The 13,852-nt window shown below is 38.6% G+C and overlaps 1 protein-coding gene across 3 annotated transcripts in view; it reads right to left on the bottom strand.

Moving 5' to 3' along the window:
• FAM114A2 (family with sequence similarity 114 member A2) overlaps nt 1-13,836 on the bottom strand; it is a 32,470-nt gene extending 18,634 nt beyond the window's left edge. Inside the window, exons 1-8 of one of the 3 annotated variants that reach the window (XM_042948605.1) lie at nt 13,785-13,836; nt 9,362-9,606; nt 8,483-8,582; nt 7,952-8,044; nt 6,614-6,705; nt 5,423-5,557; nt 4,749-4,907; nt 4,013-4,136 (exon numbers count right to left, since the gene is read on the bottom strand). In XM_042948605.1, coding sequence (XP_042804539.1) covers nt 4,013-4,136; nt 4,749-4,907; nt 5,423-5,557; nt 6,614-6,705; nt 7,952-8,044; nt 8,483-8,582; nt 9,362-9,592 — 934 coding nt within the window. In that variant the 5' untranslated portion in view covers nt 9,593-9,606; nt 13,785-13,836. Of the gene's footprint in view, nt 1-4,012; nt 4,137-4,748; nt 4,908-5,422; nt 5,558-6,613; nt 6,706-7,951; nt 8,045-8,482; nt 8,583-9,361; nt 9,607-12,478; nt 12,574-13,280; nt 13,655-13,784 lie in introns of those variants that run through there. The other 2 variants (XM_042948608.1, XM_042948611.1) reach the window with 2 other exon arrangements.
• Between the last annotated feature and the right edge of the window lie 16 nt (nt 13,837-13,852).

Here is a 13,852-nt window from a genome sequence, read left to right as displayed (position 1 = left end):
TCCTAGCAATGCTCCTAAATTATTTGGGAGCAAGAGAGGACTCTGAATCCATGCTAGGATGCATGTACCTCAAGGGGTTCAAGAAATAATCCAATTGGAGTACAGGGGGAAAACAGAACTTTTATTTATAGGTATTTGTCTCATTTTTTTAAAAAAATTCTATTTTAGGGTATACTTTAAAATGTAAATATGTTATTATAGTATTACATGTGTGTAATTTATAATCATCAAATATACATACATTAGTTCTAAGTGCTCAAAAAAACTTACTGCTTACTAAGTGTTGATCAAAAAACATTTGGAGGTGGCACCTGGCTGCCTCAGTGGGTAGAGCATGTGACTTGATCTCAGGGTCATGAGTTCGAGCCCCACAATGGGTGTAGAGATTACTGATAAAAAATAAATACATAAAAAATGTTTGGAGGGGCGCCTGGGTGCTTCAGTTTGTTAAGTGTCAGATCAGGTCATGATCTCTGTTTGTGGGTTCGAGTCTCACAACGGGCTCCTTGCTGACAGTTCAGGGCCTGGAGCCTGTTTCAGATTCTGTGTCTCCCTCTTTCTCTGTCCCTCCCCCATTCACATTCATTCTCTCTCTCTCTCTCTCCCTCTCCCTCTCTCTCTCTCTCTCTCTCTCTCTCTCTCAAAAATAAACAAACATTTGAAGATACTGTCATGTACTCCCTACAGACCTGAGTATAAAAAGTAGTTGCTGCATTAGAATAAAAGTGCGAGGATGGGAAGGAGGCAGGGCTAGTGCTCTGGAGGGACCCTGGAGAGGCTGGGGTCTTCTCCTGCTGAGGCAAAGGGATCAGATGCATAAGACAGAGGGGCAAGAGCTAAGGATGCTGACAGAAAATGAAGATGACCAATGTCACCAGAACCAGATTCTGTGTTTTTCTCTCCCCTCCGCTACCACCATTTTGGTTTTGTTGTTGTTGTTGTTGTTTTTAACATCTTCATTGAGCTGTAATTAAATACCAAGGACAGTGTTGCATTTTCATCCAAAATCACTGGGGAAAGCTGTTGGGAATAGCACTACACTGCTTTCTTTTCAGAGTCCTGATCTCCGGCAAACAGGTAGGGGAGAAAAAAGTCATAGATACAAATCCATCTGTTCAGAAACTCCATTAGAGTCCTCAGAATGGTATTTAAAGATCAGGTTTTCTGATTACTATGCAAAGCCAGATGTTGACTAAATTGAACAAATACTGTTAATGGTACTATGTAAAAATAAATTAAGCTTATAAATAACTGGGGATTGTCACTCTAGAGCTTAGTTGAGAACAACAGAGCAACTTAAGTAAATCAAGTTTAATTTAGGGGTTTCCTGCTAAGTATAGACCTTCATCTATTTACTTATGCCATCCTAATCATGAAAATAGCAGCCACCATTTATTGAGTGCTTACTATGTGTCATATATTAAATATTTCATTAGGCCTTATAACAAGCTGAGAGGAATTAGCATCCTCTTATAGCTGATAAAACAGAAGTTCAGTGTTAAGTAATTCTCCAAGGTCACACGGCTTAGGAAACAGCAGATCTTGAATTTGAACCCAGATCTAACTCCAAAACCCATCCTTTATAAACCCACCATTCTATACTGAATTCTCAATGCTGCAGGTAAGATTTAAAAACTTATATTCAAGAGCCATTTCATATCAGGACCAGTATCTTCACATAGAGTGTATAGTAAGAGGTTATATAACCAGCCAAATTGACTTCTTAGAATGCAGTGCAGAACACAAATGGGAACAAAAAAGAAAAAGGCTCTCTTAGTATAAAATCCATGCATTCCACTTTACTTCCTTCTCTCAAAAGAAAGACCCTAAGACTCTCACTCAAAGTGCCCTGCTTTCAGTACACAGCTTGAATATGGCTAGTTAACTGGTTTTCCACCAGATTAGACACAGAAAATGAGATTCAGGGGTGCCTGGGTGGCTCAGTCAGTTAAGTAGCCAACTCTTGATTTCAGCTCAGGTCACGATCTCACGGTTTGTGAGTTCAAGCCCTGCATTGGGCCCTGTGCTCACAGCGTGGAGCCTGCTTCGGATCCTCTGTCTCCCTCTCTCTGCCCCTCCCCAGCTTGCATGTGCATGCATGTGCACGTGTGCTCTCTCTCTCTCTCAAAACCAAATGTTAAAAAAAAAAACTGAAAATGAGATTCAAAGGATATTAGAAATACAAGCTCACTGATAATGAAGAGAATTAAAAGATGGACATTCAGAAGAAAATAAAGACGCACACAATTCTAAAAAGTAACAGAGACATTTCCAAAAGCAAAGCAGTTTAGATAATTTAATATAGCAGTTCTCAAAAACATTTTGGTCTCAGGATCCCTTTACACTCAGAACTTTTTGACAACTCCAAAGAGTCTTTTATAATGTAAGTTATAGATCTCAACATTTATCATATTAAAAATTAAAATTAAAATGTTTGAAATACTTATCAATTGTTTAAAAGTAACAACAATAAACCCACTACTTGTTGACATAATTTTTAAGAAAAAGTGTATTTTCCAAAAAAGAAAACTTTTAGTGAGATGAATGCCACTGTTTTATATCTCTACAAATCTCTTTGATGCCTAGCTTGAAGACAACTGGATTCTTTTGTCTGCTTTTACATTTAATCTGTGGTGATATGTTGTTTTAAGTACATCCTACTCTGAATAGTCTGTGACTGCAATCTTTTTTTTTTTTTTTACTGCAATATTTAAAACAAAAAAAGGTGTTCCATGAAAAAACCAGCTACTTCAGCTTACAACTTAAACAATACCAGTGCTTTTCCTTCAGACTTCAGGATGTATCACACAAAATACGAAAAGTAATATATCCAAGGGTCAAGACATAGTAAGATTAATAACTGCTACATGAGAACAAGACTAAATGAAACTGGCAGTGAATGCATGGTGGTGAAAATACAGTATTAGTACAGTTTGGTGCCACTGTCTTGATTTATGTTAAGAAGCCAGTAATTTTACCCACCACTGCTTTTGCACCATCAGTGCAAATGTCAAAATGATACATTTTTTAAACAGAAAAGAAAATAACATCTTGGTATTAGTATGCAGAGTTTTTTTTAATCATTTTATTTTTTTTAATATGAAATTTATTGTCAAATTTATCATGCAGAGTTTTGACTCATGGATTCCCTGAACAGATCTTAGAGACCCAAGATTCTACAGACCACACTCTCCAAACCACTGATTCAATCTACCACATGGGTGATTGGCCCATGTGTCTTGATGGACCCTGAGGGAATTTTTCTATTCACTTTTAATATTTGTTAACTGATTGCTTCATTAAAAGGAAAAAGGGGGGCGGGGAGGCAAAAACCTACACTCATTAGATTCTACGAAAAAAGTAGCATGTAAGACATATTAGAAACATTTCCATCTAATCTTTAAAATAAAACTCTCAAAGGTTAAGATTCTGTTGACTAGAGATTATGCTTTACGTAAACAAACTTGTTTCCTGATAATTTTGCAAAAATGAGTAGCTACTACACTTAAACTTTGGAGAATATGCAGATATTAAAAATATGGCACACACACAAAAAAACTTTTGAAAATAAAAAGACAAATTATCACCTGCATTTTGGATAACTCCCAACCTACATGCCTGAATTCAAGATGAGGACAGGGATCACAGGAGTCAGAGAGGCACAGAAGCAGTGTCTAGGGATATAAAACTCATAGGGATGACCAGCCAGACTGAGGCACGAATCTAACAAGGGAAACTCTCTAAACAAAAAAGCAGGCCGAGATGTGAGCTACAAGATTAGACCTGGAGAAGCCACAAAGATCTTGGGGGTCAAGGGCAGAGCAGAGGGGGAGTGGGACAAAAATATGCACATAGGGCCGACTGCTCATATCAATGTCTGGTCAGGGGCAAGGCAGCAAAAAAGTAAAGTCAGGCTAGTATAACTGGAGAGAAAATAATATATTTCAAGGGCAATACACTGAATATAAACATGCTACATGCTTTCCACTCAAATGCTGGATTTTCATATTACCTTTTTTCTCTTCTTCCTCTTCCTCACAGAACTCTGCTAGGGAAAATGCTTCCTTGAGTTGCTCCAACTCATGTTTTAGAGTCTCTAATTCTTCTCCACTTAGAGAATTAAGAATAGATTTCACCTGAATGGATATAAAATAAAAAGTTGTGAGACTACAAAAGAAAAATAAAAACATTTTCAAGTGGAGAAGAGGCCAAATTAAAATAAAAATTATGAGCTCACCAGCTGATACAAACTATTCCTTAAGAATAATACAAGAGGCTAGTCATTACATAAAGGTAGGGAGAATTTATACTTCCAAAATAATATAAGCCAGAAACATCTGGAAATTATTAGTGTTTAACAATGGCTGATAAATTAGGGGGAAATGAAACAGTCTTGAATCAATTAAAAACTAACAGGTAACCATATCCAATTGGCAGCTTAAGCCAGAGAGACTACCAAAAAAAAGAAAAAGACCAAGGCAAAGGAAAAGTAACAGATGTGCTATTAAAACTTCTTTGTTCATCTGTCTTCCTTTTGTTTAAATTTTGAAAAGTAACACTTGACTCATTCTATTTGTAGCGGTTAGTTCAAACATTGTTTGTTTGTCTGTGTTGGTATAGTATTTTCAAAGAGTCTCAAGCCTCCATGTGAAATACATTTCATCTTCCAACTGTGCAAAAAGAGACGCAACTATGCAGCACTCCTTTGCTTGGAGACCAACCATTTGAAATTTGGGGTTTGGAATTACCTTCATCTCACTTTCTCGGGAAAGCATCTCCAGAGCTTCCAGATGCGAAAGGCCTTGAAATTCATCAAAGAGTAGCCCATAATGAGTTTTCTTGTCTGTTTCCAAGGCAACCTCATTGGAGGTCCATAGCTCTTCTTTCTCCTTTGCCTCTCGTAAAACCTGGCAAATAGATGGAGGATTACACTGCAGCAAGTAATGAGAGCTCAAGGGTGAGCTCCAAGAGCTGGGGGAAGCAGAGCTGAGACGGGAACCATACAGAACACTGCCCTTTCCTTCCTGGCACTGCAATTCAAATCTGATCGGCTAAGGAGCTGCTGGGAAAAAAAAAAAAAATGATCACACACAATTCGAATCTGGACAGGGTAAATAACACCCAAGGAACCAGGTGCTTCTTTGAAAGTGCTTTAAATATTAATCTACTCAACAGCTCTGAAAGGGCTTGTCATCTTCTACTGCAGTGATAAGAGGCTCCTGCAGAAAATAAAGAGTAGGGAAAAAAGAACTGGGCATTTTTATAACCATTAGAGCTCTCATCCCCTCACCCAAAAAAAAGCCTTAATGAACATATCATTGAAAAGTTTTCAAAAGGAAAGAAATACTAACAAGGTCTACTACAGGCAAAAAATACAGATCAAAACAGACACATTAAATACACAGGTAAAGACAAATGGTACCTGAGACAATGTAGAATTCCGGTTCATCAGACCCTTCGTTCTTTTAAATCCAGGATCCCCTTCTGCTATTACATCCATTGTCTTTTTCCCAATGAATTCTAAGGCATCCAAACCCCCACTGATTACGCTCTTTCCCTAGGAAACACATGCAACTTCATTGCAAGAATACTGAAAAAAGACATCTGCATGGTTTGATTATATAAAATAGTGGCTAACAATACCAAGCACTGTCAAGAATATGGAGCAACGAAAACAATCATCTACTGCATGTGGGAATGTAAACAGATACAACCACTGTGGCCAGCTCTTTGTCAGTACTCAACAGAAATGTGTACAGAGGTTCATCAAAAGACGTACAAAATGTCCATGGCAGTACTATTTGTAAAAGCTAAAAACTGGAAACAACCACAATACTCACAAACCATGGAATAAATAAATGCTGTACAGTCACATAATGGAATACAGCAAAGAAAACGGAATACACCATACAAACTACACGATGAAGAAATCACACAAACATAATGTTGAGTGAAAGAAACCAAGTACAACAGAGTCTATACCGTATGATTCCATTTATGTAAAGTTTAAAAGCAGGCAAAATTAATCTGTGATGGTAGAAGTCAGGATTGTGGTCACCATGGGCAAAAGGAAAAATCAGAGATGGCGAGGAGAGGGCACAAGGGGAACATACAATGTACCATCATGTTGTTCCTTAGTCTGCGTTCATGCTGTGAAAATTCAACTGAGCACTTAGGATTCCACTTTTCTACATGTTTTACTTCAATAAGAAGTTAAAATTAAATACTAGTTATCTATTCTCATGTAAGAAAGACATTAAGTTTCCGATAAAATCCTTTAAAAAATGTTTCTAATCGTCTATAGTTACTCAATTACGGGAAGAATATTTTTGTAAAGCAGAGTTTCTAGGCCACCAATCTCAGAATTCATAGTCCATAAGATATTATGTATATTGTCTCTCTATTATTCTTCATCATCTGCTCTGTCCTTTACTTCTTTAAAGAAAGTTTCCAAGTAGCTCCACTCTACCTCTAAGATCAAAGTAATTGATCTTCAGCAATTTGGACTCATTTAAGAGTAATCAGTCCTCATGGCTTTTCAAGAAAAAGAGGGAGAAAGAGACAGAAACCCACTATATTCAGAGAGGTGGAGTCCACCAGGCATTTTACTCACTGTGGTCTGAACAGCAGTAGAGATGGTTGAGAATACACCAAATGGCCCAGTCAATGGGGAGGAGTTTGCATTATCTTTGGCATTTGTCTGTCCTACAAGAGGAAGGGGATATGTAAACAAGAAGGGATGGTCTATAAATAGTTTTTCTTTATCAGCATGTATGAGACTTTAAAAATTAGATCCTCCTTCCTACACACAGGATAGCCTTAGCCCTTTTTGTTTTATTATCTTAAACTACTCATTTTTAAATGAAAGCTAACATGGCTTTTCATCTTCATTTCATTTAAAAAATAAAATCTAGTCTTTTGAACAAACTACTGATATATGTCATAACACACTATATACTGTATGACTCCATGTGTATGATCTTCTGGACAAGGTCAAACTTTAGGCAGAAAACAGATTAGTAGTTACCAAAAACAAGAGTAAGTGATGGGAGTACCACAAAGGGCCATGAGGAGTCTTTTGGGGGGTGATGAAAATATTCTTATATTTTGATTATCTATACAGATTAAGGAAATATTCTATACTGTATATCACAGTGGACTGCAAGTATATTGTGTAAACAGGACTGTATGTTCATCAAAACACATTAACTGTATACTTAAAAAGAGTAAACTTTACTCTTATAAAGATGTAAATTATACATCCGCATCTAATTTACATTTAATTAGTCATACAAATAAATCATAAAATCCATAAATCTAACTTTCTAAAATATGGCATATTTTAAATTTTGTCCTAGAAAAGTATGCATATTTGGGAGAAAAAATGAGATGATCAAAGAGAAGAGTGGGAGACAATAAAGCCCCTGAGAGATGGAGAAAGCAGTATTAGGGCCTGAAAAGTTTTCTGTTTACTTGTCCTAGGCCATCTTGATCCCTGGTTCAAAACTCTTCCCTTTGTGGCTTAAGTGAGAGTACAATGATCAAAACAGGTGTCCAAAATTAAATTTCACCCTCATAAATATTCAAACACAAACAAATAAATCCCCAAACGAAACACATTAAAATATTTTTTGTGCCACAACAGGGTCCAACTCAGCTAACTCTTCTTGGGGTCATACTCGATTGTGCCAAACACAGCACTAGGCAACTTTTATATTCTACACTCATGGCCTTATTTAATGTTTGTAACCATCTTTTGACATATAAAATATCATCCCATGTCAGCAAAGTGGTTAAAGAACACAGACCTGTTAGTCAAAGTCCAATCCCCTTTCTCACCAGTCCCATGATGTCCTGAATATCAGACACTCAATAAATATATACCGAAGAACAAGCTCAACTGTTCTATTTTGACCCATGGTTCTAGGTCTTAATGTTTCCACATACTGACCTGTTGCACACTGGACTTCCGTTGAAATTTCACTGGGACTAGGAATTCCAAGAGAAGTCTCTGCCTTCTCAATGACATTTGAAATACCTTGGCCTAATGAGAAAAATGGTAACATTTTTATGCCTGAATACTACTTACTATTAGTCACCAAAACTGAAGAAACAAACCTGCAGATGGTTAAAATCACCATAGCCATAGACACGCTATTTTGACCACATGTAACTAATGTTTGGGAGTGTAATGTTACCAAACAAACAAACAAAACAAAATGACAAACTTGATTCAGTACCACCACAGATAGTTTCATATTAACAATTCTTGGTCAAAGAGAAACTCTAAGTAAAGAATGCTAATGAGAAAAGGCTGCTGCAAACTCTGGGTGTACTATAAACCAGCCTATCCTTCCTGACCAATTTTTAAACTATAAAGCCCTTAAGTAGAGATGGAAGAGGAATTATCAATAAAGTCATTTTTAACACAGATCTATAGCAAAACACACGCAAAAATTAATAAAATGATGGATGACCTTACCTACTGTAGCTACTGTAGCTGAGGCTGAAGAGAGTAAGGATTTGCCCCAGCTGCCCCAATATCCCCATCCAGTCTGAGGTACATCTTTGGAAACAGTCTCCTATTCTTCCCAGTAGGCAGAAAAACAAAAGGCAAAAGAAAATGGAAAAGTAGAGAATAAGAGAGTATATAGGCAAGGTATCTAATTATTAGCCCAACATACAGATGAACAAATACATAACAGTTAGCTAAACAATCATATTGCTTGGTGGCAAACTGAGGAAGGCTTAGTCAATTGAGTGCCCAACTTCTTGATTTCGGCTCAGGTCATGATCTCATGGTCCTGAAATGGAGCCCCACGTTGGACTCCACACTGGGCATGCACCCTGTTCAAGATTCTCTCTCCCTGTCCCTCTACCCCTCCCCGCTGCACACATGTGCGCTCTCCCTCTCTCTCAAAAAAAAAAAAAAAAAAATGTATTGCTTGGCTGACAGATGTATGTTACCTGCATTTAAGCACCATGTAGCAAAGGCAACTACTCCTAAAGGTATTTATAAAACTGAGAAAATTGTGTTTTATGGCTTTCAAAGAAAAGAAATAGGTAATCTTAAATTGGTTTTGATTCCACATCCCTTTCAGCCCAAACTTTTATTTTTTTTAATGTTTATTTTTGAGATAGAGAGAGGCAGAGCACGAGCAGGGGAGGGGCAGAGAGAGAGGGAGACACAGAATCAGAAGCAGGCTCCAGGCTGAGTTGTCAGCACAAGCCTGACGCGGGGCTCGAACCCACGAACCGTGAGATCATGACCTGAGCTGAAGTCAGACGCTTAACTGACTGAGCCACCCAGGTGCCCCATTAACCCAAACTTTTAATTCCAATGTTTTAATAAACACTTTACTTTGCCTGCAGCCTGTGATGCCTCAACAGGGAGAACTTCTGGAGTCTCAAGATCGATGGAAGGTTTGGATTCTGGTCTTTTCCGAGTGAAAACTACGGGTTCCGATTTATCCTCTGGCTTGACACTTTGGTCAGCAGACTCAGAACTCTTGGCTGGCTCATACTTCTCATCTTCAAGGATGGAGGTTGCTTCAGTTACCACTGGAGTTTCAATATCATTTTTATCCGACATGACTAGATCATTGCCTGGTAAAATAAAAGCCAAAGGAAAAATTAATTCTATAGGGTTTTTAGGTGTAAGTTATTTAAGCTTTTTATCTTGAGATTATCATAGTCACATGCAGGTATAAAAAATACAGACAGATCTGAATATCCTCCACCCAGGTTTTTCCAATGGCAACAACTTGTGTAACCACAGTGTAATATGACAACCAGGAAAGTGATACAACCCACTGACCATATTCAAATTTCATCAGTTTTATAGACACTCATGTATGTGTATTCAGTTCTATGAAATTTTATCATATGTACAGATTTGTGTGACCATCACCACAGTCAGGATACAGAACAGTTCAATCACAAGGATCCCAAGTTATCCATTTTTTACTGTTTATATACTTAGAGAGAGAGAGCAAGCAAGTAGAGGAGGGGCAGAGAGCAAGGGGGAGAGACACAATCCCAAGCAGGTTCTACACTGTCAGCACAGAGCCCAATGCAGAGCTCGAAACCTCGAACTGCGAGGTCATGATCTGAGCTGAAATCAAGAGTCAGACATTTAACCGACTGAGCCACGCAGGCACCCCATAGGTTATCATTTTTAGACACATCCCACCCCACCCTCACCAACCCATAGCAACCACTGATCTGTTCTCCCTCTCTACACAAGATGTTATATAAACGGATTCATTCCGTATGTAACCTTTGGAGATTGTTTTCACTCAGCCTAAGTCCCCCAAAATCCATCAAGTTACTGTGTCAATAGTTTCTTCCCTTTTTTGCTGAGTAGTATTCCTCGGTATGGATGTATTTCAGTTTGCTTAACCATTTACCCATCAAAGGATACCTGGGCTATTCCCAGTTTGGGTCTATTACAAATAAAACGGCTACGAACATCAACGTTCAGCTTTTTGCGGGAACGTAAGCTTTCATTTCTCTGAAATAAATGACCAAGGGAACAACTGCTGGATCACACGTTAAGTACTTGTTCAGTTTTATAAGAACTGCCACTCTTTCCCAGAGTAGCTGTACCATTTTACATTACCACCAGTGATGTGTGAGTGATCCAAGTTTCTTAGCATTCTCACCAGCATTTGGCAGTTTATCTTTGAGCCATTCTGATAGGTGTGTAATAATAATCTCACTGTGGCTTTAAGCTGCATGCCTCTAAAGGCTAATGATTTAGAACGTCTCTTCATGTGCTCACTTGCCATCTGGATAGCCTCTTCAGTGAAATACCTATTTGTATCTTTTGCTCATTTTCTAATTCGATTTTTTTTTTTTTTTACTGTTGAGTTTTGAGAGCTCTTTATGTATTATAGATTCAAGTCCCTTGTCAGACATGTGGTTTGCAAATATTTTGCCCCAGCTTGTAGCTTATTTTTTCATCTTCCTCACAGGGTCTTTCACAGAACAAATGTTTTTCATTTCAATGACATCCAATGTATCAATTTTTCCTTTTATTGACTGTCACTCAAAAATCTTGGTATTAACTATTTCTACTTAAACTTCTGAGAGATAAGATGATGAAATTTAAGCCATCAGATAGCATCTAAATCAAATCTGCTTTTGAATAACAATGTTAACCAATTCAGTCCCTTTCATAAGTACATCTCTTTGGCAATTAAAGGCAAGATGCTACTGGTATTTTTACAAAAAGCAGATGTTGGTTTCCAAGATAGCCAAATATTCCCAGAGGAGAAATCAATGTATCTCACAAGTACATACTTATACACATACCAAAGCCTTAGGTATATGTAAGTATTTATTTTATACCAGTATTTACTAATAGAGAATTAGACCCAATCCAAGCCATCAAAACATTTCTAATGTGCTAGAAAAGACGCACATACTAAGAACTAAGGCAGCTTGGAAACAGCACTATAATGGAGATACACATAAAATACTAAAAGAACAGAGGAAAAAAAGTCTGCTGGAATCAGACAATATGATTCATGTACAAAGTATCTGAAATAAGCATAGAATAGTGGTCACAAACTGGAATGACTGCTAAACCCAGCCTATAAATGTTTTTGTTTGGCCTGCACAGTGTTTAAACATTTGCACTAATTGCTAACACTTAAAAATCAGATATTATATATATATGAATATAGATTTTCAACTTCCCTTAAAGTTGACATATCTGGTAGCACTGGGCCCACTTTTGACATGGTAATAATTAGCTCAAGCCAAAGAGTTGCTGAGCCTTTTAGTCAAAATGTTATCTAGCTCCCTCCGATCTCCACCTAAATCTACTTGACTCATTTGTTACCTGATTAGACCCTGTAGGCGTCTGAGCTTGCAGCGCTTCCCTTAAAGAGCACTTGGGATTGTGACAGGTGAAGGTGTCAATGAGAAAATTCAAGGGTGTGGAAACAACACACAGGAAGAAGTGTGAACAGAATGGACATGGAACATGGACAAAAAACAGTAGTTAATATAGCATGGAGAATGATGGAAAGGCATAAGGCTAGAAAGGTAGATTTGTACAACACCATGGAGCCTAGATCATATGGGTATATGATATACATACATTACACATTCCCAAAACACATAGAAAAAAAAAAATCTAGATGCAACTACCCACACACATACAAGCCCACTCTGAAATATCCATTCGTTCACTTGCAAACATTTTTTGAGTACCTACTATGTACCAAGCTTTGGAGACTGAGAATTAATTTAGAAAACAGTTTCTACCCCATTTACTCCAAGAGCCTAACAGGAAAGATTCCACAGTTGCTGCATAAAATTCAATGCTTTGTGTACCGAAATATGTACCTTTTTTACACTATTCATTTCACTTTCCTTATGCTTTTTCCAAGGTACAACATATAACAATATATGTTTTTTAAATAGTATACCATATACAGTCGTCCCCCTTATCTGAGGTTTCAGTTACCTGCGGTCAACCACTGTCTGGAAGCAAATGCTCCTCCTTCTGATTTGTCAGGAGGTCAACAGTAGCCTAATGCTAGCTACATCACTGTGCCTGCATCCTTCACCTCACCTCACCTCACCTCACCACACAGGCATTTTATTATCTCACATCCTGGAACAGGGCACCTGCAGATAAGGGGCAACTACTATACAGTATATATAACAAACATATTACATAAGTAATTTATATGATTTTATAAAAGACTGGAAAGACATAGTTCAAAACATTAAATACTGGTTATCTCTATTATTTCACTTGTGCCACAACGACTTAATGAGCACCTAGAATGTGCTAGACATTTGGCTAGGTGGAAAGGCGCTGGCTGTTCACATTATCATTACCATCGCTTTCATTATTAGAATAGCTGTGCTATCCCTGTTCTTAATGGATTCATACTCTAACAGGAAAGGGAGGGGGGAATACATTTCAGGTATATGGCACTGCACTATTTAATGTTTTTGTAAGTTTTCCAAACATCCTATAATGTGTTATTTTCAAAAGTGGAGTGAAAAGACTCCAAGAGCTGAAACATTGCAAGTAAAATTAAATGGCTGAGTCATATTTCTTAAAAATATAAATGTACACATTTACATGTACACATATATAGATATATACCTCCCCCCATTTTCCCTGGAAACTTCCAGCCGCACAGTTACCAAAATGGAAAGGGTTTAGCTTAGCAGCTACAAGTACGGGCTCCGGAATTAGACTTTCTTCCAACTTTGGGGGGGGGGGGGCGGTAACTGCGACAAAGTCAGTTCACCTTGCTAGCTGCGTCTCCGTTTCCTCAACAGTAACACAGGCTACAACACCTGCCTGGCAGGGTTCCTACAAAGGTTCCTCCACACGGGGTACGCGAAGGGCTCTCAGAACAGAGACTGGCACATAGGTAACAGTTGCTATTAGGACGGAGGCGGTGGTTGTGTCATTACTGTCATTAACACAGCTTTCTCTAGACGGACAGCAGACGTCCTCACTTGTTCGCACACACAAGACCAGATCCCAAACCGGAGCTCTGGGATCAACAAACACTCCCAACTTCTCCGACGCTGAAAACGACGAAGAGTTCCGCACCCAAACGTAGCGCTTCAACTACCAAAGCGCTTCATAGGCTCCGCGTCCAGCCGTGGGGGGGTCGGCCGCCCAGCCCCAAGCCACCTCCTGCCCCTACCCAGCCACCTAGACCGCCCGGCCCCGAACCCCCAACCCCCGCACGCCGCCTGCCTCCTCCCTAGAAACCCCACACCCACTCCCCAGCCACCCTCACCCGGACCACTGCTGCCGAAAAGCTGCTCCTGCTGCCCCGGAAGTACTCTCTCGGCGCGGAGTTGGTCC

The sequence above is a fragment of the Panthera leo genome, chromosome A1 (assembly GCF_018350215.1).
Source record: "Panthera leo isolate Ple1 chromosome A1, P.leo_Ple1_pat1.1, whole genome shotgun sequence".
Classification (NCBI taxonomy): Eukaryota; Metazoa; Chordata; class Mammalia; order Carnivora; family Felidae; genus Panthera; species Panthera leo.
The sequence above is the reverse complement of the archived record's forward strand: the minus strand, read 5'-3'. Positions and strand labels throughout refer to the sequence as shown.